Source organism: Mercenaria mercenaria, chromosome 2 (assembly GCF_021730395.1).
Source record: "Mercenaria mercenaria strain notata chromosome 2, MADL_Memer_1, whole genome shotgun sequence".
Classification (NCBI taxonomy): domain Eukaryota; kingdom Metazoa; phylum Mollusca; class Bivalvia; order Venerida; family Veneridae; genus Mercenaria; species Mercenaria mercenaria.
Genome location: NC_069362.1, coordinates 120,067,240 through 120,092,805, shown reverse-complemented (window position 1 = coordinate 120,092,805; position 25,566 = coordinate 120,067,240). Strand labels below are relative to the sequence as shown.

At 37.1% G+C, this 25,566-nt stretch overlaps 1 protein-coding gene across 1 annotated transcript; it reads left to right on the top strand.

The window, feature by feature from the left end:
• The first annotated feature begins 3,514 nt into the window (after window positions 1–3,514).
• On the top strand, window positions 3,515–25,566 carry LOC123547751 (uncharacterized). Its single transcript, XM_053528156.1, has 4 exons — window positions 3,515–3,992; window positions 4,759–5,075; window positions 6,887–14,267; window positions 22,471–25,566. Exons 1-3 carry the CDS (start codon window positions 3,932–3,934, stop codon window positions 7,745–7,747), a joined length of 1,239 nt encoding a protein of 412 aa, XP_053384131.1. The 5' UTR covers window positions 3,515–3,931; the 3' UTR covers window positions 7,748–14,267; window positions 22,471–25,566.

Sequence of the window (25,566 nt, the reverse complement as noted above, 5' to 3'; positions counted from 1 at the left end):
TGGCCTATTTTAGAAATAAATAAAAATAATAAATAAAAAAATCCTTTAATTGATTTTTAGCTCACCTGTCACAAAGTGACAAGGTGAGCTTTTGTGATCGCGCGGTGTCCGTCGTCCGTCGTGTGTGCGTGCGTGTATCAGTCCGTAAACTTTTGCTTGTGACCACTCTAGAGGTCACATTTTTCATGGGACCTTTATGAAAGTTGGTCAGAATGTTCAACTTGATGATATCTAGGTCAAGTTCGAAACTGGGTCACGTGCCGTCAAAAACTAGGTCAGTAGGTCTAAAAATAGAAAAACCTCGTGACCTCTCTAGAGGCCATATATTTCACAAGATCTTCATGAAAATTGGTCAGAACGTTCACCTTGATGATATCTAGGTCAAGTTCGAAACTGGGTCACGTGCCATCAAAAACTAGGTCAGTAGGTCAATTAATAGAAAAACCTTGTGACCTCTCTAAAGGCCATATTTTTCATGGGATCTGTATGAAAGTTGGTCTGAATGTTCATCTTGATGATATCTAGGTCAAGTTCGAAACTGGGTCACGTGCGGTCAAAAACTAGGTCAGTAGGTCTAAAAATAGAAAAACCTTGTGACCTCTCTAGAGGCCATATATTTCATGAGATCTTCATGAAAATTGGTCAGAATGTTCACCTTGATGATATCTAGGTCAAGTTTGAAAGTGGGTCACGTGCCATCAAAAACTAGGTCAGTAGGTCAAATAATAGAAAAACCTTGTGACCTCTCTAGAGGCCATATTTTTCATGGGATCTGTATGAAAGTTGGTCTGAATGTTCATCTTGATGATATCTAGGTCAAGTTCGAAAGTGGGTCACATGCCGTCAAAAACTAGGTCAGTAGGTCAAATAATAGAAAAACCTTGTGACCTCTCTAAAGGCCATATTTTTCATGGGATTTGTATGAAAGTTGGTCTGAATGTTCATCTTGATGATATCTAGTTCAAGTTTGAAACTGGGTCACGTGCGGTCAAAAACTAGGTCAGTAGGTCTAAAAATAGAAAAACCTTGTGACCTCTCTAGAGGCCATATATATCATGAGATCTTCATGAAAATTGGTCAGAATGTTCACCTTGATGATATCTAGGTCAAGTTTGAAAGTGGGTCACATGCCATCAAAAACTAGGTCAGTAGGTCAAATAATAGAAAAACCTTGTGACCTCTCTAAAGGCCATATTTTTAATGGGATCTGTATGAAAGTTGGTCTGAATGTTCATCTTGATGACGTCTAGGTCAAGTTCGAAAGTGGGTCACATGCCGTCAAAAACTAGGTCAGTAGGTCAAATAATAGAAAAACCTTGTGACCTCTCTAAAGGCCATATTTTTCATGGGATCTATATGAAAGTTGGTCTGAATGTTCATCTTGATGATATCTAGGTCAAGTTCGAAACAGGGTCATGTGCGGTCAAAAACTAGGTCGGTAGGTCTAAAAATAGAAAAACCTTGTGACCTCTCTAGAGGCCATACTTGTAAATGGATCTCCATAAAAATTGGTCAGAATGTTCATCTTGATGATATCTAAGTCAAGTTCGAAAGTGGGTCACGTGCCATCAAAAAGTAGATCAATAGGTCAAATAATGAAAAAACGTTGTGACCTCTCTAGAGGCCATATTTTTCATGGGATCTGTATGAAAGTTGGTCTGAATGTTTATCTTGATGATATATAGGTCAAGTTTGAAACTGGGTCAACTGCGATCAAAAACTAGGTCAGTAGGTCTTGAAATAGAAAAACCTTGTGACCTCTCTAGAGGCCATACCCTTGAATGGATCTTCATGAAAATTGGTCAGAATGTTCACCTTGATGATATCTAGGTCAAGTTTGAAACTGGGTCACGTGCCGTAAAAAACTAGGTCAGTAGGTCAAATAATAAAAAAACCTTGTGACCTCTCTAGAGGCCATACCTTTCATGGGATCTGTATGAAAGTTGGTCTGAATGTTCATCTTGATGATATCTAGGTCAGGTTTGAAACTGGGTCAACTGCGGTCAAAAGTAGGTCAGTAGGTCTAAAATTAGAAAAATCTTTTGACCTCTCTAGAGGCCATATTTTTCAATGGATCTTCATGAAAATTGATCTGAATGTTCACCTTGATGATATCTAGGTCAGTTTCGAAACTGGGTCACGTGCGGTCAAAAACTAGGCCAGTAGGTATAAAAATAGAAAAACCTTGTGACCTCTCTATAGGCCATATTTTTCATGAGATCTTCATGAAAATTAGTGATAATGTTCACCTTGATATCTAGGTAAAGTTCAAAACAGGGTCACGTACCTTTGAAAACTAGGTCAATAGGTCAAATAATAGAAAAACCTTGTGACCTCTCTAGAGACCATATTTTTCAATGGATCTTCATGAAAATTGGTCAGAATTTTTATCTTGATAATATCTAGGTCAGGTTCAAAACTGGGTCACATGAGCTCAAAAACTAGGTCACTATGTCAAATAATAGAAAAAACGACGTCATACTCAAAACTGGGTCATGTGGGAAGAGGTGAGCGATTCAGGACCATCATGGTCCTCTTGTTTCTCATGTATTCTAATCAAACTTGATTTGTAGCACCTTTATTTGGCCCGCAGCCAACTTTGTTCAGCTGGGACATTTAACCCCTTTTAGGGGCTGCTAGAGCGAAAACAAGAAATGCCTTTATACAGCGTCTCATGAACAGCTTGGTGGATCTTTGTCATACTTGGTCTGTAGCATCATTATAAGGTCCTCTTCCAAATTAATTTATATAGGAACTTGGGCCCTATTAGGGACCACTATAGCTAAAAGTAGATATGCCTTTCTTCGCATTAACCACTAAAATGTAATGGATTTTTATCAAACTCGATGTGTAACAATATCGTAAGGTCTCTTGCTATTTTGTTACAAATGGGGGTACCTGGGACCAATTTAGCTAAAAATATAAACACGTTTAATGACCTATTCTCATGAACCGCTTCATGAATCTTCATCAAACTACTGCTGTAATTATTCGTCTAAGGATAAACGAAACAAAATGCAACCCTACGAAACCTTTGCGAAAAATTAAAAGAGAACCATTTAAATTGTGAAAGTGCGGTGTTTAGTTTTGCAAAATGTTAGATGAAAGATGAATGTTAGATGAAAAATTCATAAACTTCTTTCCTTATTACAATTCGCCGACCATCATTTTTAAAGATATTTCTTGTTATGTATTCAATTTTGTTATGGTCTTTTAGATTTAGCAGTAAATTATTATTGTTAACTTTGGTAAATAAAGTACTTATATGATAAGTTTCCATTGGTGCTGTTTTCTGGCTGTGGCCAAGTTTTTCCCCTTTTTTTTTACTGATGTGAGGCCTGACAGATCCCTTTACTGTTGATCCACACAGCTATCGATGCCATTTAGGATCCTGGTGACAATATATCCGCAGCATGGAGTCGTGTTGGAGATACTGATTACAATTCTGGGCCAGCAGTGTTTAGATGATGGTTTCTCCAATGTTGAGAGAGATGGGCATTAAACCAGGGAGAAGTTTTGTATCTTATCTAATTAGTCTCTCTACATCTGTCAAGGAATTACACCATTATGTTAAGTTAAGCAAGGACTGTCAGACAGATATCGACATGTGGATAACATTCCTTGATGGCTGGAATGGTGTATCATTTTTCTATGATGACCAATAGGGCTGTGGATCGTCAGTGGCGATCCGATCCGATCCGCAAGTCGGGGCTGACGATTCACAGATCGAACCACGGATCACCAGCAACAATTTGTAATGATACAAAAATGCAAGCCTGTTTTTTTTTTGTACTGTTTTCTTTATGGAAACTAAGCTTTGCAGTTCTCATAGTGCTCAGTTTAATAGTTTTGAATTATGTTTAATGTTTTGCTCATTAATTAAAGTCAGGTTTCGTGGGTGGACTTCTGTAATGTTCAACCATTCTTCCAGATGAACGATATGACGTCGGTCATTAATATCACAATATTTAGTAACAGTTCTGCATTTTCTGGTAAGAAAATTTTATTTGTTGGACAGAAATTTTGTATCTAACTTTTTATTGAATTTAATTACTTAAATGATAAATGTTTATTCACAGTTTTGACAGATTCCATATTAATTTTAGTTCGAAAATAGGACCGATGCTAACACTACCTAAGACATTTGTTTACATCCGGTTTAGAATCTAAAAACGCGTAATCGTGTTAGATGTGCAAGAAAATTCATTGAAGACGTTAAATGTGGCTTTAATTTAGTTTTATTGATAGAATTTTACAAATTGCATGTATTAATGAAAAAGATCGCGATCCAACGATCTTGACAATGACGAATATCCATACTCGAACTTTTTATACTCGGATACTCGTTACAGCCCTAATGACCAAGTGACGGAGTCTTCGGATATGGAACTATACACAGATGCCAGTGGAAGCTATGGCTATGGTGCTTATTATTGGGGCAAATGGTTTTCCAAACCATGGCCGATCGACCTTCCAAAACTGGGGGAGCCAGATATGTCAATTGCATTCATGGAACTTGTACCAATTGTAGCTTGCGTGGTTGTTTGGCAAAATCTCTGGGCAAAAAAGCAAATTATGTTTCACTGTGATAATAAGGCAACAATAGACATTATTTCTAAAGGTCGTAGTAAATCACCATCAATAATGAAATTAATGCGTAGGTTAACTTGGTGTGCTGCTAAGGGAAATTTTACTGTACATGCGAAACATATTCCAGGGAAGAAAAATGTTCTAAGTGATAGTCTATCTCGTTTTCAGATCAGCCGTTTCCGCAAGCTAGCGCCAGATGCCGACCAGAATCCCACGAAAACACCAGCACTGGCAGATCTCTATCTGGGCTAGACAGCACCGTCAAGTACCTCTGGGAATCGGCCCATGCACCAGGGACATTAAGTTTATATAGATCGGCGTACAAACTTTTTAAACTGTTCATGGAACAAAACTCATTGTGGCCCGATAGTAGTGCTACACCGCCACCAATCAGCAAACAAACATTAATTTATTTTGTTGCTTTCTGTTCTGAAAAAAATTTAAGGTATGACACTATTAAGCAATATCTTTCAGGAATACGTTATCATTATTAGTCCCCTACTGGTTGAAAACCAGTTTCGGGGACTATAGGAATGCACTTTTCCGTCATTCCGTCCGTCCGTCTGTCCGTCCGCAATTTCGTGTCCGGTCCATAACTCTGTCATCCATAAAGGGATTTTAATATTACTTGGCACAAATGTTCCCCATGATGAGACGACGTGTCATGCGCAAAACCTGGACCCCTAGCTCAAAGGTCAAGGTCACAATTGGAAGTCAAAGGTCAACAGGGCTTTTTTCCTGTCCGGTCCACAACTCTCCCATCCTTGAAGGGATTTTAGTATTACTTGGCACAAATGTTCCCCATGATGAGATGATGTGTCATGCGCAAATCCCGGACCCCTAGCTCAAAGGTCAAGGTCACAATTGGAGGTCAAAGGTCAACAGGGCTTTTTTCCTGTCCGGTCCATAACTCTCCCATCCATGAAGAGATTTTAATATTACTTGGCACAAATGTTCCCCATGAGGAGACGACGTGTCATACGCAAAACCTGGACCCCTAGCTTAAAGGTCAAGGTCACAATTGGAGGTCAAAGGTCAACAAGGTTTTTTTCCTGTCCGGTCCATAACTCTCCCATCTTGAAGGGATTTTAATATTACTTGGCACAAATGTACCTCATAATAAGACGATGTGTCATGCACAACTTTCAGACCCCTAGCTCAAAGGTCAAGGTCACACTTAGCAGTCAGATGTTAACATAGCATGAACAGGGTCTGTTTCGTGTCCGGTCCATAACTCTGACATTCATGAAGGGATTTTAATATCACTTGGCACAAGTGTTCCCCATGATAAGACGACGTGTCGTGCGCACATCCCGGACCCCTAGCTCAAAGGTCAAGGTCACAATTGGGGGTCAAAGGTCAACAGAGTTTTTTTCCTGTCCCGTCCATAACTCTGCCATCCATGAAGGGATTTTAATATTACTTGGCACAAATGTTCCCCATGATGAGACAACATGTCTTGCGCAAAGCCCAGACCCTTAGCTCAAAGGTCAAGGTCACAATTGGGAGGTCAAAGGTCAATAAGGTTTTTTCCCTGTCCGATCCAGAACTCTGTCATCCATCAAGGGATTACAATATTACTTGGCATAAATGTTTCCCATGATGAGACGATGTGTCATGCGCAACACCCAGTACCCTAGCTTAAAGGTCAAGGTCACACTTTGAGATCAAAGGTCAAGAGGATTTTTTCCCTGTCCGGTCTATAACTTTGTCATGCAAAGCAGGATTTAGATATCAGTTGGCACAAATATTCCCCTGGATGAGACAACATGTCATGCGCAAGAACCAGGTCCCTAGGTCTAAGGTCAAGGTCATATTTAGAGGTCAAAGGTCAAATTCAAGAATGACTTTGTATGGAACATTTCTTCTTCATGCATGGAGGGATTTTGATGTAACTTGGACCAAATGTTCACCACCATGAGGCACCCTTGTTTTTAGAATTACGTCCCTTTGTTGTTACTATAAATAGATTTTATTGTAACTTTTTTAATACTGGCAGTAGAGAAAAATCTAGACCACTTTTCTGTGGTACAGCATGCATGTTACATCCAATTTTTAGGTGTATTTTGACCTATCTCTACCTGGTAAAGAGTTTCTTGTGGACTATTGTTATATAGATTTTTTTTTTTTTTTTTTTTTTATTAATTTCCCTTTGTTGTTACTATAAATAACTTACATGATAACATTTTTATAATCAGCCAAAAAAATTCAATATGAAAACAACTGTGGGCTTTTATATATGCACATTTTAATCCAAGTGTGTTGTTATAACATATTGTATATGTAGTACAATATTGTTTATACATCATTGACAGATATCAGTTCATTATGTTATACTGCAGTAGAGAAAATTAGGTGCCTTCCAGTAGGGGACTTTGTATTGCATGGCAATACTTCATTCACTTGTTTGAAATACAATGTAAAATCCCCTTTATCAAATCCAGCTGAACTCTTACAGTTACAAATAGTACTCCGAGGGGTAAAGAAGTCACAGAATAATATGCACAAAGAACGCCTCCCTATTATGCATGATATCCTGAAAGATATGATCACATCTTTAAAAAACGGCTTTCTCGGCCGGTACGATAGTCTAATGCTCGCAGCAGCATGCAGTATGGCATTCTTCGGTTTCCTGCGTTGTGGGGAATTTACAGTTTCTGGAGCTCTATCCAAAACAGCGACCTATGCCTTGAAAATAAATGACGTCACATTCGAAAAAGACAAATCAGGTTATGTTCTTAATCTTAAAAACTCTAAAGCAGATGTTTTCAGGTCTGGGGTGAAGGTAACAATTGCCGCAACAGGATCCACTACATGCCCGCTGCAACTACTAGATGAATATATCAACTTACAGTTCAAGTGTGGAGCTAGTCTGCACGACCCTCTATTCATTAACAGTTGTGGTAAAACTTTAACAAGAGAATTTTTTATAACCAGTATCAGGAAACTGTTAGGTGACATAGGGAAAACTCCAGATTTCTATTCTGGTCATAGTTTCAGAATTGGAGCCGCAACAACAGCTGCAAAAGTGGGTATAGAGGACCATCTAGTTAAAACACTGGGAAGGTGGACTTCAGGCTGCTACTCCAGATACAGTAGAACAAACCGGAAGTCCATACACCAAGCACAAAACACTATGTGCCGAGTGGAGTCTTAAAGATATGATCGATTTCAAGGTCTTTTGGTACTCAAGTTTAATCATATTTCCAAAGATGGCAAGTTAGTAAATGTGAAGTCATACACAGAAGTTACGAGTGTTCTTAGTGCTTCTGTTATATAATATTTAGGAAAGAAGTACGAGTGTTCGTAGTACCTTCTTTTGTTAATAGAAGTAGGCTTAGGGTTAATCTCAAAAGTGTACGCATATATAATATCAGTTCAGTTCATTTTCACATAGAAGTTACGAGTGTTCTTAGTGCTTCTGTTATACGTAGGAGAAGAGTACGAGTGTTTGTAGTACCTCTTCTAATTCAGTGTTAGTTGGTCAACATACAAATGCAGTATCGAGTTATTCGGTCAGTGTCTAGATGCACCGTGTCCAGACGCATCAAGGCAAGCGATATTTATTTCTTGGAAGGAGTTTCAGTCCCTTGTTGGGTAGTACTTCTTTTGTTGATGGTGGTATCCATGGAATTTGCGAACTGACTCTTAACGAGTTTAGCTATGACTACAGACACTCTTACACTACAGGTGTTAACTGACTCATAAACTTTTTATATAAGAACATAAATTCATGACTGTTACCTTTAGTTGTGGCATATTGGCATAGCACCTTTTTTAGCTCACCTGTCACAAAGTGACAAGGTGAGCTTTTGTGATCGCGCGGTGTCCGTCGTCCGTCCGTCCGTGCGTGCGTGCGTCCGTAAACTTTTGCTTGTGACCACTCTAGAGGTCACATTTTTCACGGGATCTTTATGAAAGTTGGTCAGAATGTTCATCTTGATGATATCTAGGTCAAGTTCGAAACTGGGTCACGTGCCTTCAAAAACTAGGTCAGTAGGTCTAAAAATAGAAAAACCTTGTGACCTCTCTAGAGGCCATATATTTCAAAAGATCTTCATGAAAATTTGTCAGAATGTTCACCTTGATGATATCTAGGTCAAGTTCGAAACTGGGTCATGTGCCGTCAAAAACTAGGTCAGTAGGTCTAAAAATAGAAAAACCTTGTGACCTCTCTAGAGGCCATATATTTCACAAAATCTTCATGAAAATTGGTCAGAACATTCATCTTGATGATATCTAGGTCAAGTTCGAAACTGGGTCACTTGCCATCAAAAACTAGGTCAGTAGGTCAAATAATAGAAAAACCTTGTGACCTCTCTAAAGGCCACATTTTTCATGGGATCTGTATGAAAGTTGGTCTGAATGTTCATCTTGATGATATCTAGGTCTAGTTCGAAACTGGGTCACGTGCGGTCAAAAACTAGGTCAGTAGGTCTAAAAATAGAAAAACCTTGTGACCTCTCTAGAGGCCATATATTTCATGAGATCTTCATGAAAATTGGTCAGAATGTTCACCTTGATGATATCTAGGTCAAGTTCGAAAGTGGGTCACGTGCCCTCAAAAACTAGGTCAGTAGGTCAAATAATAGAAAAACCTTGTGACCTCTCTAGAGGCCATATTTTTCATGGGATCTGTATGAAAATTGGTCTGAATGTTCATCTTGATGATATCTAGGTCAGTTTCGAAAGTGGGTCACGTGCCGTCAAAAATTAGGTCAGTAGGTCAAATAATAGAAAAACCTTGTGACCTCTCTAAAGGCCATATTTTTCATGGGATCTGTATGAAAGTTTGTCTGAATGTTCATCTTGATGATATCTAGGTCAGGTTCGAAACAAGGTCATGTGCGGTCAAAAACTAGGTCAGTAGGTCTAAAAATAGAAAAACCTTGTGACCTCTCTAGAGGCCATACTTGTGAATGGATCTCCATAAAAATTGGTCAGAATGTTCACCTTGATGATATCTAGGTCAGGTTTGAAACTGGGTCACATGCCTTAAAAAACTAGGTCAGTAGGTCAAATAATAAAAAAACCTTGTGACCTCTCTAGAGGCCATACTTTTCATGGGATCTGTATGAAAGTTGGTCTGAATGTTCATCTTGATGATATCTAGGTCAGCTTTGAAACTGGGTCAACTGCGATCAAAAACTAGGTCAGTAGGTCTAAAATTAGAAAAATCTTTTGACCTCTCTAGAGGCCATATTTTTCAATGGATCTTCATGAAAATTGATCTGAATGTTCACCTTGATGATATGTAGGTCAGTTTCGAAACTGGGTCACGTGCGGTCAAAAACTAGGCCAGTAGGTATAAAAATAGAAAAACCTTGTGACCTCTCTAGAGGCCATATTTTTCATGAGATCTTCATGAAAATTAGTGAGAATGTTCACTTTGACGATATCTAGGTAAAGTTCAAAACAGGGTCACGTACCTTCGAAAACTAGGTCAATAGGTCAAATAATAGAAAAACCTTGTGACCTCTCTAGAAACCATATTTTTCAATGGATCTTCTTGAAAATTGGTCAGAATTTTTATCTTGATAATATCTAGGTCAAGTTCAAAACTGGGTCACATGAGCTCAAAAACTAGGTCACTATGTCAAATAATAGAAAAAACGACTTCATACTCAAAACTGGGTCATGTGGGAAGAGGTGAGCGATTCAGGACCATCATGGTCCTCTTGTTTTTGCACACTGCCAGTTCATATATACAGTATTATATTGGTGTATAATTAACTCGCACAGATAAAACATTCTTTAGTGCTGTACATTAAACAATGAATGTAAATATCTCAAGAATATGTTTAACGACTGTTCTTATGAAATCATTGATATATGATGACATTTTTCACACTGCCACCTCCGTTATTCAGTTTTTATACTTGTGCAGAATTAACTCATATTTTTAAGAATGGTCTGTTAATGCCGTAAGTTAAACAATGTAGGCGCACATCCTAAGAATAGTTTATACCAGTCAAACTAGTTAACAACCGTTACCCTCAGTTGCGGCAGCAGTCACATATAGTGCATTTTTACACCCACCTATGTTACACAGTATTATATGGATGTAATTAATTCAACTGGTATTTTTTTTTTAAGAATTAATGATTTAAAGGTGGCATATTAAATAGATATGTTAATACTTAAAAACGTTTTAAAATAAGTGCATATTACTTAATGGCAATTACTCTTATTTGGGCAGTATAGACATCTTAATGACATTTTCACAGTGTCACCTCTGATATATATCAGTATTATATTAGTGTAGAATTCAACTAGGATTTGTTAAAAATGTGCCTGTATTGTGGTATGCTAAATGATTTATGTACAACTTTTATGAATTTTTATATAAGTACACACAAGTTAATGACTGTTACCCTTAGTTATGAAAGTATTGACAAATGACACTGTGTACATTTCCACATTTGATTGATTATATTGGTGTATAATTCAACTAGAATGTTCCTTTAGTGTACTATGTTAAACAATCTAGGTAAAACTTCTGAAAATATTTGATTTAGGTTCACATGAGTTAACAACTGTTACCCTTAGTTGTGACAGTACTGTATTTATGACAATTTTGACCATTGAATAGCTATAGGTCACTTGACCTTAAGGCCTGTGATCATAAGACATCATAAGACGAGTGACAGAAGCCTGCAGTCAGTAGATGCCATAATTATTTTGGGATCAGCATTTCAAAGGTCAAGGTCAAAATGGCACTGAGGCTTAAAATTGTTTTCAAACAATAGCTAGTATATGTCTGGACCTTAATGGTCTAGTTGTATAAGTGATTGTTGTCATATTACCCCTATTGTTTTTGGGGGTCATTAGCATAAAGGATAAGGTCACATTATACCAGTACTGAAAATTATGATACCAGTTATCTTCGACAGGCTATCTTGTCAGTTATAACAAATAGAACAACTTTGAACATCAGTTGTGAATAGTACACAGAATGTAATAGAAATTTGGAACAACTGAGTGATTAATTTGTAATAAAGTAAATAAAATCGGTAAAGCTGTTGTCCCTCAAATCAAAAATTAAAATAGCACCACGATTACACAGTCTGCAGTAATCTAGGTCACAGTTTGGTGGAAACATCTGTCTACAGTAAACCTCACTTATAAGGAACTCGGATATAAGGAACACTCAGTTATAAGGAACAGTTTTCAGTTCCCCAATCTAATTCCTTCTTTATTCAATGTAAAAATCATCGGTTATAGGGAAAGCTCGGTTATAAGGAACACTTTTTATAGTCCCAAAGTACGAAATTCAGTGGAAAACCCCTTGGTTATAATGAACAAACATAAAGAATAAAAATAATTGAAAACTGGAAATAAACAGCAGAATAGCTGATGATGTCAGAGTAACACCAGCACTTTCATGCATTTTCTTCACATGAATAAACACAAATTATTTCATTTCTATGATATTCATGGATACGATAAAAAGAAAATATATAATAACATCATTAAAATTTACCAAATACTAGAAGATAGTAGACTTATATTTACTCAAAATTATGTACTAGAGCTACATGTATTAGGGTATTTCATGTTATCCTAAACTAAACAGATGTGCTAATAAAGCATGATTAACAATGGCAAACAGTCGAGTTTACCAAATTTTCAATTGTAAAAAATAAAGCAGGTGCTAAAATGGACAGTAGGAAACTATCGGTATAATTTACACTTTAATCTGTGTGTATGGCGCCGTTGTCTAGTCGCAATACACTATATGTCAAAACGCCCTACTTTTGAAGCTTAATGGGTAGGCTAATTTAACATTTTTAGCTTGACTATTCGAAGAATAAGTAGAGCTATCCTACTCACCACGGCGTCGGCGTCGGTGTCGGCGTCGGCGTCACACCTTGGTTAAGTTTTTCGTACCAGTCCACATTTTGACAAAGTCTTTTGAGATAAAGCTTTGAAACTTTCAACACTTGTTTACCATTATCATGGCCAGTTATAGGCAAGAGCACATAACTCCATCAATGATATTGGCTGAATTATGGCCCCTTTTGACTTAGAAATCATGGTTAAGTTTTTCGTACCAGTTCATATTTTGACAAAGTCTTTTAAGATAAAGCTTTGAAACTTTCAACACTTGTTTACCATCATCATGGCCAGTTATAGGCAAGAGTACATAACTCCATCAGGGATTTTGGCTTAATTATGGCCCCTTTTGACTTAGAAATCATGGTTAAGTTTTTCGTACCAGTTCATATTTTGACAAAGTCTTTTAAGATAAAGCTTTGAAACTTTCAACACTTGTTTACCATCATCATGGCCAGTTATAGGCAAGAGCACATAACTTCATCAATGATTTTGGCTGAATTATGGCCCCTTTTGACTTAGAATTCATGGTTAAGTTTTTCGTACCAGTTCATATTTTGACAAAATCTTTTAAGATATAGCTTTGAAACTTTCAACACTTGTTTACCATCACCATGGCCAGTTATAGGCAAGAGTACATAACTCCATCAGAGATTTTGGCTGAATTATGGCCCCTTTTGACTTAGAAATCTTGGTTAATATTTCGTACCAGTTCATATTTTGACAAAGTCTTTTCAGATAAAGCTTTGAAACTTTCAACACCTGTTTACCATCACCATGTCCAGTTATAGGCAAGAGTACATAACTCCATCAAGGATTTTGGCTGAATTATGGCCCCTTTTGACTTAGAAATCTTGGTTTAGTTTTTCGTACCAGCTCATATTTTTATAAAGTGTTTGACATATGGCTTTGAAACTTTTATCACTTGTTTAGTATAATAGTCTCTATCTGTAGGAAATAACTCTGTCGTCTATTTTGGCTGAATTATTGTCCTTTTTGGACTTTGAAATTGCCTCATATATTGCCATTTAGTGCAAGACTTATCGAAATCAAAGTAATACAGGAACATTGTTTGTCTAATCTATTTATTTCTTTAGTCTGAATATCCGTGGAAATATTTTGACCCCATTCTTCAATCAATTCTTCGAATAGTCGAGCGCGCTGTCATCAGACAGCTCTTGTTTAAATACAAATTTGAACAGTTATTTTATAATAGTATTGATGCCTATTAACGTCGAGCAAAGTAAGGCAAGTAACTGCAGCATATCTTACAGTCATAATAAAGCGCTGTCTAAATAAGAAGATAGAAACAATTGACAAAAATAAACACAAATTACGGTCATTCTTACTGACGAACATTTTGGCTTAGGGTTTAATGTCGTGTTTCAACAGTATCTCAGCCATATACATGCAGACTTTACCATCTCTACAGGAGAGGATTTGTACTCGACTCTTAAAGATTGTCACATAAAGATTCATGGGCGGTCCGGGGTATGAGAGTAAGCCCTTTTCAAACGTTAGTCAAATAGTGTTTGCTATACAAATTGTGTTTGTTATTCAAACCTTGGTTACAAGGAACTAGTTAGCTATACGGATACAAGGACCCTCGGTTATAAGGAACAATTTTTAGAGGTCCAGAGCTGTTCCTTATAAGCGAGGTTTACTGTATTTTATATTTGCAGATGGACAGAAGAAGAGTGTTACACCAATATTTTCATGTCCATGTTACACAAATGGTATGCATACAATTGATTGGAGAGAACTCTTCCAGGTTAGAGGAAGTTGAAAATGACTGCCTAGTGTTTTTGATGAGTTAACTCGGAAATATGTTCAAGTTCAAGGTTTGATTCATGAAGAATTTAAATATTGAAACTTTGATTGCTTGTATTTTAATGTTTTGTGTGAATGTTGCTTTAAAACTATTTGATTAAATCTTCATAATCTCACGGTGTCAATCCATAACGGATACCTTGTAGCGCAATTTACCGTGCTCACTACCTCGAAACGCAGCGCACAGGAGCCTCAAAACATGGAAGCCGGTGAAAAAGAGTTAATAAAAATGGTAAAATGACGTACCGGTAAGTATGATTTATTAAGACTCTCGCCATGTCTCACGGAACTTTTGATACATTTACTTTTATAGTATGATATGCATTTAATGCAATGAAGGGCAAGAAAACGTTTTGTATCGAAAATAAATTGCCCATATCACGGTGTATTATGTAAAACATGACAAATATTTGGATAAAAGTATGCTAGTTGCAGTATGATTATCTCTTTATACAGTGTAAAAGAGTTAAAAATTAGTTCCACACACAGTCCAAAATTATCATTCAGACAAGTGCTCTATAAAATGAGGAAAAAGCGTAATTTATAAGGTACCTGTATTTTCACAAGCACGGGAGTCCTTTTGGCACATGCAAAATTTCCAAAATTTGGCACCGGACCCCTTTTAAAGTTGTATGCACGGGACTCCTTTAAACTATAAAACACATAAATAAGTAAAATGCCATGTTTCTGTCTGATTTTAACACTTTGTTGAGAGTCTATAAAACATGATGTATAGAATTGGGAGAAGACAGTTCGTACACTTGATATCATATTGACTTGACGTTATGGGTTGTGCGGAAAAAGTGTTTACATACCCATTCCTGAAACAATACTGATTTGGATATAAATAGCAAGTACTTACATACTTTAAATGCGTACTATGTAAAGAGAAATTAGTCTTACAATTCCTAGATTTTCTAACTCAAAATCTTTGCTTCAGTAGATGTTTTCATATATGAATTCGTGTATTATACAAACGCTATTTAGATATGTGCAAACTAAAACGTATACTGAAATATATGTCCTCGAACGACATAGATTTCTCATCCTCTAACAATAAACTTTGGCATTGTTTAGCTGGGACTTTCGAAGAATAGTCTAGCTATTCTACTACCCTGGCGTCGGCCCCGGCCGGCGTCGGCGTCGGCGTCGTCGGCGTCACACCTTGGTTAGTTTTTGCATGCAAGTACATACAGCCATCAATTAAAGGCATATAGCTTTGAAACTTATTTTTTCTTTTTTTAGGTCAATTACCAACCTCTCTGGGTCAAGTCCCATAACTCTGACATGTATTTTGAGCAAATTATGCCCCTTTTGGACTTAGAAAAATTTTGGTTAAAGTTTTACATGCAAGTTACTATCTCCAAAACTAATGCAGATATTGTTTTGAATTCACATGTGTCTTCGGGGTTATAAAACTAGTTGATAGCAGCAAGTCCCATAACTTGTTTTCATTTTGGCCAAGTTATCCCCCCTTTTGGACTTAGAAAATTCTGGTTAAAGTTTTGCGTGAAAGTACATACAGCTATTTCAAAAAAGGCATATAGTTTTGAAACTTATTTTTTCTTTTTTTAGATCAATTACCAACCTCACTGGGTCAAGACCCATAAACTCTGACATGTATTTTGAGCAAATTATGCCCCCTTTAGATTTAGAAAATTTTGGTTAAAGTTTTACATGCAATTTCTATCTCCAAAAACTAATGCAGATTTTGATTTGAAACTTCACATGTGTCTTCGGGGTTATAAACTAGTTGATAGCAGCAAGTCCCATAACTTTTGACTTTCTTTTGGCCAAATTATGCCCCCTTTTGGACTTAAAAAATTTTCTGTTAAAGTTTTGCGTGCAAGTACATACGCTATTTCAAAAAAGGCATATAGATTTGAAACTTATTTTTTCTTTTTTAGATCAATTACCAACCTCACTGGGTAAAGACTCATAACTCTGAATGTATTTTGAGCAAATATGCCCCCTTTAGACTTAGAAAATTTTGGTTAAGTTTTACATGCAAGTTACTATCTCCAAAACTAATGCAGATATTGATTTGAAACTTCACATGTGTCTTTGGGGTTATAAAAACTAGTTGATAGCAGCAAGTCTCATAACTCTGACCTTCATTTTGGCCAAATTATGCCCCCTTTTGGACTTAGCAAATTCTGGTTAAAGTTTTGCGTGCAAGTAAATACAGCTATTTCTAAAAGGCATATAGTTTTGAAACTTATTTTTCTTTTTTAGATCAATAACTAACCTCACGGGATCAAGTCCATAACTCTGGCATGTTTTGGGAAAATTTATGCCCCCTTTTGGACTTTTAAAATCCTGGTTAAAGTTTTACATGCAAGTTCCTATCTCCAAAACTAATCCCAGATATTGAATTGGAACTTCACATTGCCTTCGGGTTTATAAAACTAGTTGATAGCAGCAAGTCCCATAACTGATATGCTTTTTGGTCAAATTATTCCCCTTTTGAACTTAAAACTCTTTGATATTTAACCTTTTTGGGAAATATTTTCTGCTTTGGAAAATTATTCGAATAGTCGAGCTTGGCTGTCTTACGGACAGCTCTTGTTTTTTTTTATGCCCCCACTTTGGTAGGGGCATATAGATTTGCTCTTGTCCGTCCGTTCGTCCGTCCTTCCTTCCGAGAATGTTGTGTCGCGCCTAGCTCCAAAAGTATTTGACATAGAGTCACAAAACTTTACAGGAATGTTGGTCAGCATGTGTAGTTGTGCACCTGGGGTTTTGCGTCCGGATTCATTCAGTCATGTAGAAGTTATGGCCCCTGACTGTAAAAATTGGTCATTTTAGTGTTGTGTCGTGCCTAGCTCCAAAAGTATATGACATAGAGTCACAAAACTTTACAGGAATGTTGGTCAGCATGTGTAGTTGTGCACCTGGGGTTTCACGTCCGGATTCATCCAGTCATGTAGGAGTTATGGCCCCTGATTTAGTAAAAAATTGGTCATTTTAATGTTGTGTCGCGCGTAGCTCCAAAAGTATTTGACCTAGAGTCACCAAAGTTTACAGGAATGTTGGTCAGCATGTGCAGTTGTGCACCTGGGTTTCGCGTCCGGATTCTTTCAGTCTTGTAGGAGTTATACCCCCTGACTTAGTTAAAAAATTGGTCATTTTAATGTTGTGTTTGTGAAGCCCCAAAAGTATTTGACCTAGAGTCACCAAAGTTTACAGGAATGTTGGTTAGATGTGCGGTTGTGCACCTGAGGTTTCGCGTCTGGATTCATTCAGTCTTGTAGGAGTAATGGCCCCTGCTTAGTTAAAATTGGTATTTTAATGGGGGTTTGCACATAGCTCCAAAAGAAATTTGACTAGAGTCACCAAAGTTTACAGGAATGTTGGTCAGCATGTGCAGTTGGCACCTGGGTTCGTGTCCGGATTCATTCCGTATTGTAGGAGTTATGGCCCTGACCTGGGAAAAAATTGTCATTTTAATGTCATGTAGTGGGGACATCTGTGTCCCATGGACACATTTCTAGTTTATTTTAGATTCAATGTCAGAAAACGAAAGTCTACCCTGTGGTTACATAAACCTAAAAGAAGTAATACTGAAAAATTAAACAGGTGTACCCAGCCTAAGAAAAGAGAAGTCGAAAGAAGTCGGAGAGGATATTCATTTGTTTCAGTGTGAGACTGAAATTATCTTTCACGTGTCTGAATACTAGATGCAATATTTCCAGGAGTGGCAATATAAGATGTGGTGTTCAGGAGTGAAAGATAATTTGTTCAAACATGTAAAACAAACAAATTATCTTAATGTTTCATATTTCAACAAAGTTTACCTATTTTATACTGAATTTCTTACCAGTGGAAAATGTATTTCATATTTTTCACTATGAAATTTTTTTCAGTAGTATTTCAATAATTCACTGAAAAGCATGTATACCCCCTTAAATATTTTTATGTTTGTGACATTTCTTGAATCACTGCGGTATTCACACGTTCAGAGATTAAGGGCATTGTTCTTTTTGTAACATATTTTACCAATGTGTTTACCTTAAATTGTGCCGCCTTACACCTTGGAAAACATATTTTAGTTTAAACATCGAGTGAGCGAAACGAATGAGAGAATAAAGCTGGACACAGCACATCTTCAAACTTTAACAGAGAAACATGCATGCACTTTACCCCAAAACAGGTAGATGTAGAAAATATAGAAGGATATTAAACATGAGGAAAATATAGGGAAAATTCAGCAACCTACGCCAAATTAAACTGACGCATTGAAATAAGTGTTTTCAGAAGGTGGTATTTTTTACTGCGAACGAAGTTTGATGGAACTGTTAGTTCAATGAGTATTAAACGTATTTAAATATATGAACCGCGCCATGAGAAAACCAACATAGTGTGTTTGCGACCAGCATGGATCCAAACCAGCCTGCGCATCCTCGCAGTCTGGTCAGGATCCATGTTGTTTGCTAACGGTTTATTTAATTGCAATAGACTTTGAAAGTGAACAGTATGGATCCTGACCAGACTGCGCGGATGTGCAGCAACACGCAAATTGAATCCAACACGCCTGCACATCCGCGCAGTCTGGTCAGGATCAATGCTGGTCGCAAAGCCACTACGTTGGTTTTCTCGTGGCGCGGCTCATATAAGGGTATGGTAAGAAAATTCCATGGAGAGCCTCAGTCAATAGTTTGAAGTCTGTCACAGTAAACATAGTCTGTGAAACTATCTTACAAAGTTTTCCGTTCGAAAAGTAGGGAAAGTCCATAAATGATTTCCCGAACGAAGTTTCCTTACTGGGTATAATTATTGAACTGACAGGCTTTGTCACTCATTTTTCGGGGAAAACTGTTTGCCATGGATTCAACACAATGACCAGGCCACGGGGTTTGTCACTATTAAACATACAGAACGCTTTTTATGAAAGAAAAAATTATATGAAATACACGTCTCCTGTTGCGTATAAACAGAGTTGGTGAAAATAACTACATATAAAACTTAGATAGTGACGTATTTAGATCAAAAGGAATTAACAAAGACATATAGAGAATACATTCATATATATAGGAACTCGATTATCAATTTGGTTGGTAGTGCAAAAGCAACGTCGGGAAGGGAAATCCCGTGATAAAAATATAGCAAGACTGTTTTTCCGATGGAACTCATATTTAACATTTACCATTTCAATAATCTCAATCAATCAGTGCTCACACTGAAACAAAATAAAAATCCAGTTAATGCAGAAAGTTTGCAAGTCTATGATGATGTTTTACCAAGCAGAATTTTTTAGTTAACATGTATTTTTGTCATTATGCACTGCTCATATTATGCGACTTTTCTAAGGACAGACGAGAAACTGGCAGTTTGTCTTTAAACTGTCAAATTTTTGGGAGCAAAATAATAAACTGCTTGTTTAAAAAGAGACCAAAAATGTTTAAAAAATAACAACATTGACCGAAATGTCCCAATTCTTTAAATTTTAAAATGCATAAATACCGTCAATATTACACACTTAATCATAGGCAGCTAAGCTCACTAAACTGAACACCACGCAGGTCTCGGTGAAAACAGTTTTAAAGGATCCAGTGCCATGCCATTTCGTTTGGATTCAATTTCCCAATGTTGCTGTTAGCTCTTCAAATGACAGCACGGATCGTACTTTATAACAAGAAAAAGTACGTATACCGGGGGAAAGGTGTTAGCCCCAATTTTCTTGACGAAAACGTGACATGTATTGAATTAATCCCGAAAAATCTGCATGTTTCGACCTCTCAGCTTACACCTGTCAATTGTTTTCCCACTATTTTATAAATTGTTTAGTTAAAATTTTCATTTTTAGTCCATGTATTCATAAAAATATATATAGAAATTTCCCGTGAAGGCACACCCCCGAACATTTATTGTGAAACAACAGCAAACTTTTACTTACTACCTTTGCAGTTCTTGACACTGGCTTGTTTATAGCTGCAAGGCTCCGTTGCCTATGCTTTGAGGTACTGGGCACAGTAAATTGCGCTACAAGGTATCCGTTATGGATTGACACCATGAATCTTTAGCATGAATATCTTTTCCAGTCATGAAGTGCTCAAAGTGAGCTATTTTGGCCGGTCATTGTCCAGCATCTGTCAACATTTGCCTTTTTTACACTCTAGAGGCCACAGTTGTGATACAGTATTTATGAAAGTTAGAATGTTTGTCTTGATGATCTCTAGGTCAAATTTGAAAGTGGGTCATGGGGGTCAAAAACAAGGTCAGTAGGGCAGATCAAAGGAAAATCTTGTTAACACTCTAAAAGTCTGCAGTTTAAGTTTGAAACTCATGAGAATTGGTCATAATGTGTGTTGTGATGACCTATAGGTCAAATTCAAATCTTGGCCATGCGGTGTTATACACTAGGTCACCCGATTAAATCAAAGGAAAGCTTCTTAAAACTCTAGAGGCCACATTTATGACCCTATCTTCATGAAACTTGGTCAGAACGTTTATCATGATGATCTTTAGGCCAAGTTAGAAACTTGGTTTTGTGGGGTTAAAAACTAGTCACTAGGCCAGATCAAGGAAAATCTTGTTAATACCCTAGAAACGACATTTTAGGTTTAAAACTCATGAGAATAGGTCAGAATGTTTGCTTTGATAACCTCTAGGCCCGATTAGAATCTGGATCATGATTTACTCCAGTCTGTGTGTCTGTCACGAAGCTTGTCCAAACTCTAAAGTCGAGCATTTCTCATCCGATTTTCACCAAAACTTGAACAAAATGTGTTTGACTGTAAGACCTCAGCCAGGTTTGATAACTAGTCAAATCGGTTCAGGCATATTGGAGTTATGGCCCTTGAATTACCAAAAATTGGGCTTTTTACTCTTGTCCGCACCGTAAGTCAAACATTTCTCATCTGATCTTCACCAAACTTGACCAAAATGTGTTTGACCATGAGACCTTGGCCAAGTTTGATAACTAGCCAAATCAGTTTAGGCATTTTGGAGTTACGGCCCTTGAATTACCAAAAAGTCAGCCTTTTTACTCTTGTCCGCACTCTAAGTCGAACATTTCTCATCCAATCTTCACCAAACTTGAACAAAATGTGTTTGACCATAAGACCTCAGTCAAGCTCGATAATGATCCAAATCGATCTAGGCATTTTGGAGCTTTGAATTGTAGTTAGTAAACAGTATATAAAGACTGACTTGCTAGTTAGATGAATAGGCAGTTGTGGGAGACATTCACTTTTCTCAAAAGCAGCTCTAGTTGTATCTTGATCATATGAAGTCAAAAATTAAGTCACCTGATCAAATCTAAGGTAAACTTTGTTCACACTATAGAGGCCACATTCATGACCCTATCTTCATGTGACTTGGTCAAAATGTTTGTCTTGATGACCTTTAGGTCATAATAAGGTCAACTGATCAAATCTAAGGTAAACTTTGTTCACACTTTGGAGGCCACATTTATGACTCTATCTTCATGAAACTTGGTCAGAATGTAAATCTTAATGATCTTTAGGCCATTTGCAAAACTTGTTCATGTGGGGTCAAAAACTAGGTCACCTGCTCAAATCAAAGGAAAACATTCTTAATACTGTATAGGCCATATTACTGACATTATCTTTATGAAACTTGTTCAATATGTTTATCTTAATGATTCTAAGGCCAAATTTGACCTTAGAATCATTAAGATAAACATACTGAACAAGTTTCATAAAGATAAGGTCCCCACATGAAATTCTGGGTCATGTGGGGACTAAAACTTTGGCACCCACTCAAAGGAACACTTGTTAACATTCTAGAGGTCACATTTATGACCTGATATTCATGAAAGTTCTTCAGAATGTTTATCTTGATGATCACTAGGTCTAGTAGTAGTTTGAATCTGGGTCGTGGGGTCAAAAACTGGGTCGCATGCTCAAATCACATAAAAAAATTGTTAATACTGTAGAGACCACATTTATGATCATATCTTCATGAAATTTGGTCAGAATGTTTATCTCGATAATCGCTTTTAATCTGGGTCATGTGGTGTCAAAAACTAGGTCACCTGGTCAAATCAAAGGAAAAGCTTATTAAAAGTCCAGAGATATAGGCCCAGTTATTCAAATGAGCCATCCAAGGTCATCATTACCATCTTATTGTTAAGTTTTTAGCTAAGTAGAAAGTGTTAATTCCATTCAACAAAAAAGTGTTCTGTTAAACGAAAAGCACTTGTTTTATATATTAAACAATATTTATCAGTTCTTTCCAATTGTATTACAGCTCCAGCTATTGTGTTAATGAATGTTGAGGGTATAGCTGTAAGCTTGAGCCCAGTCCTTCTGACCTGGTTCAACTACTAGCCTGTAACCAGAATAGTACAGTCCAGTCTACAGTTGCATGCTTTTGGATAAGGTATGAATATGCAGGAGAGAGGTATGAACCTGCAGACAATAGCAGGAGAGTGGTATGCACATGAAGAACAGAGGTATGAAGATGCTATGAGAAAGATATGAATAAGCAGAGAGTGAGATGAACTTGCAGCAAGTAGGAAGCCAGAGGAATGAACATGCTGTGAGTGAGGTATGAACATGCAGAGAGAGGTATGAACATGCTTGAAGTGCGGTATGAATATGCAAGAGAGAGGTATGAGCATGTTGGGAGTGAGGTATGGACATAACAGAGAGAGATATGAACGCACTGGGAGAGAGGTATGCACATGCTTGGAGAGAGGTATGCACATGCTTGGAGAGAGGTATGCACATGCTTGGAGAGAGGTATGTACATGCTTGGAGAGAGGTATGCACATGCTTGGAAAGAGGTATGCACATGCTTGGAAAAAGGTATGCACATGCTGGAAGAGAGGTATGTACATGCTGTGAGAGAGGTATGTACATGCTGGGAGAGAGGTATGCACATGCTGTGAGAGAAATATGCACGTGCTGGGAGTGAGGTATGCACATGCTGGGAGAGAGGTTTGACATCCTGGGAGAGAGGTATGCACATGCTGGGAGAGAGGTATGTACATCCTGGGAGAGAGGTATGTACATGCTTGGAAAGAGGTATGCACATGCTTGGAAAAAGGTATGTACATGCTGGGAGAGAGGTATGCACATGCTTGGAGAGAGGTATGCACATGCTTGGAGAGAGGTATGCACATGCTTGGAGAAAGGTATGCACATGCTTGGAGAGAGGTATGCACATCCTGGGAGAGAGGTATGCACATGCTGGGAGAGAGGTATGCACATGCTGGGAGAGATGTATGAACATGCAAGAAAAGCGGTATGAACATACTGGTAGAGAGATATGAACATACAAGTGGGACATATAAGCATGTTTGGAGAGAGGTATGAATTTGTAGGAGAAAGTTATGAACATGCAGTAGAGAGGTATGAACATACAGTAAGAAAGGTATGGGTATGACAGTAGAAGGTGAGAGGTAAGAACCTGAGCCAATAGAAGGAAAGAGGTATGAACATACAAAGTGAGAGGTATGACCATGCAGAGGGGTGGTATGAACCAGCATTCAATAGGAGAGATATATGAACATGCAGGGAGAAAAAAATTAAACAACAATGAAACTTTTGCCAATATATTCACATGGTCTTTAAGTTTATACCAGTTTATTATAATGTGTAGCTTGATTTTAAAGAATTTATAAATCTTTCACTAGCTGCAGGTGCAGATGGGAATATCCAACTCAAGTGTAACAGCTACCCAACAGCCAAGTGTTTCTATCTGCTTCCAGACATAGAGCTTTATTTCTTGCATATCATATTCTACAAATTGTAATGGAAGAATTACCTGAAGGTCAAACTGCTGAATACTAGACTGCTGTGATATGATATCTGAATGAAAAAGCATTTCTGGACAAAACCATAAAATTTGATGCATGTATGCAATTTTAAACAATTATTAGCTCACCTGTCACAGTGACAAGGTGAGCTTTTGTGAAAATCTTTTTCTTCAGAACCACTGGGCAGATTTATACCAAACTTCACAGGAATGATCATTGGGTGGTCCTCTTTCAGAATTGCCAAACGAATTTGATTCCATTTAGAACTCTGGTTGCCATGGCAACCAAAAAGAAAAACTTTGAAAATGATTTCTTGTCAGAAATTGTAACCCGGATTTCAAAAATATTTCATGGAAATGATCTCTGGGTGACCCTCTACCAAAATTGCCTTAGCCATTCTGTTACGGTTAAAAGCAAGTTCCTCTACCAAGTTAGTTCAGATTATCCCCCTTGGGTCAAATATGGCCCTGCCCTTTGGTCATATGGTTTACATAGACTTATTTAGGAAAAACTTTGGCCAACTCTGTATTGAAACAGCTGAAAATATTTCAAATTGTTCAGAATAATGTCCAATTTGTAATAGGAATTTTGAATATATTTGTTTTAGTTTGCCTGTTGTCTGAAAGCCTTGAGTATGAAAACATGTCTTTTTTGTTGGAGTCTCTTTTTATCAATTTACAATGTTTGATTTGTGTTTTACAGGTTCACTTCTTGAGAGCAGGCAGCTACATAAGGTCAACAAAACCAGTATACTTGAAAAGCAAGAAACACCAGGAAATATGAAAAGACAGAAGAACAAGGGAACTTGAATAAAAAAAAAAACTTTTAAAGATAGGAATTCAGGATATACTTAGAAATTAAATTTATTTTGAGAACAGCAGTGATTGACTAAGCTCTTACTGTAAGAGATAAAGTGGTTTTGTTATGCTCATAAAACATACAAAAGTTTCATTAATTTTATTTTAGATAATTGTTTTCTGGTTTATTTTACAAAGCTTGTTTACTAATTAACATAGTTATATTTAAGTAATATTTTCCATGAAATTTTAAAGTGAATATTTTGTTATACTCCCACAAAACAAAATTTAAGGGGTAGTAAGTTTGTCTGTCTTTCAGACCCTTGGTTTTCATGGTTTCCAGATGGTAACTCAAGAAAAGCTTGACCGATTTAAATATTTTTGGTACACAGGTGTAACATCAGGAAAGGTCAAGTTCGACTTTGGGGTCAGTAGGTCAAAGGTCAAGGTCACAGTGACCCTGAACAGTTAAATGGTTTCCAGATGATAACTTGAGAATGCTTTGGCCTAGGATCATAGATTTTGTAACACAGGTGTATCATGATAAGATGAAGTGTTGGCTAGTGATGCACACTTAAAATTTAATGTTTATGTTCATTTTCTGTTCTCTGGGAAGTTCAACATTATATTTCAGGTAAAGGAGATGATAAAACAATGATTACATTAAAAACATAGTTGATTTTAGAAAATGCAGTTAATTTTTCATTTAATTTTAATTTTAGAAGTTTTCTTACTTTGATGAAATGTATTGTTTTTAATGGTATGTTAGTTAACAGTAGTATATTC

Coding starts and splice junctions, on each gene's coding strand:
- LOC123547751 (XM_053528156.1), top strand. CDS start 3,932: ATGAACGATATGACGTCGGTCATTAATATCACAATATTTAGTAACAGT. Junction 3,993..4,758: donor TAACAGTTCTGCATTTTCTG/GTAAGAAAATTT, acceptor TCTCGTTTTCAG/ATCAGCCGTTTCCGCAAGCT. Junction 5,076..6,886: donor ATCTTTCAGGAATACGTTAT/CATTATTAGTCC, acceptor TAGTACAATATT/GTTTATACATCATTGACAGA.